The sequence below is a fragment of the Trypanosoma theileri genome (genome assembly GCF_002087225.1).
Source record: "Trypanosoma theileri isolate Edinburgh chromosome Unknown TM35_Tth_58_V1, whole genome shotgun sequence".
In the NCBI taxonomy this organism is placed as follows: domain Eukaryota; phylum Euglenozoa; class Kinetoplastea; order Trypanosomatida; family Trypanosomatidae; genus Trypanosoma; species Trypanosoma theileri.
The window spans coordinates 80381-81384 of NW_021639900.1; the positions used below are offsets into that span (position 1 = coordinate 80381).

General features: G+C 38.2%; 1 protein-coding gene across 1 annotated transcript; it reads right to left on the minus strand.

Moving 5' to 3' along the window:
- Nucleotides 1-645: 645 nt before the first annotated feature.
- On the minus strand, nt 646-978 carry TM35_000581340 (uncharacterized protein; the record flags this gene model as incomplete). Its single annotated transcript, XM_029030903.1, has 1 exon — nt 646-978. One exon carries the CDS (start codon nt 976-978, stop codon nt 646-648), a length of 333 nt encoding a protein of 110 aa, XP_028877837.1.
- Between the last annotated feature and the right edge of the window lie 26 nt (nt 979-1004).

A 1004-nucleotide genomic window follows, 5' to 3' on the forward strand; every position in this document is an offset into this window, starting at 1 on the left:
TTGACCCGAAACAGAAGAAGAAGAAAAAGAAAAAAAACAGAATTAAAAGTGTGACCAACATGAGTAAGAAACACACAAATACTTAGCTCTCGATTCGTTGGCCAGCGTACATAAAATTATAAATAAAAATGTATATCAGTTACTGTTTTCTTTTTTTCCTATGTATGAAGCAGAACAACAAAACAGTTAAGCACAAAACGCCCAACTGTGTAAAAAAAAAAAAAACACAAGAAAACAAAACAGATTTTAACAATTGATACCAACTTTTACAGTAAATACATAAATACATCCATTATGGGTGTAAGTCTATATGTATGTGTATATCAGCAATTACAAATATATATTCATCTGTTATTATTATTTTTTTTTCCCCTACACAAAAACAGTTCATCATTATCATTACAGTGCAAAGCCCAGGTGCACCAAGAGAGTCTCCACGTACACACACAACGAAGTAGTAGCAATAATAATAATTATAGGATAAACACAGAGAGCAAAAGCAAACACAAAACACAATAACATTAAGAAACGAAAAAAAAGAAGATAATCTCAACAGGTGAAAGATTAGTTAGACTGTAGGGATGCATGCAAAAAAGAAAAGAAAGGATAAGCTGAGTCACACCACCACCACCACTACAATCACAATCAGCACACAAGAACATTGGCCAGTGTAACCACAATCAGTAGAGACGCACTCATCCACACAGAACTGACGCTGGCTGCATTCTTCCCTTCACTCTTCGCTGCCGCAGCTCCACCATTTTCACCGGAAGCACCAGAAGCTGTACTGACAGCTTCACTCTGACCTTCGTCATTATCAGCAGCAAGCTGGGCATTAAGGGAAGCTTCAATCTCAGCAGCCCTTGCCGCAATCTTAGCAGCCCTTTCCTCATCAGTAATGGTGTCAGTCGCCACACAGACAATTGCCACACTTAGCAGCAAAGCCAGAAGATAAAAGAAACGGCGCGACAACATCATGTCAGGAGTTAGCTTTCTTGTTCTTG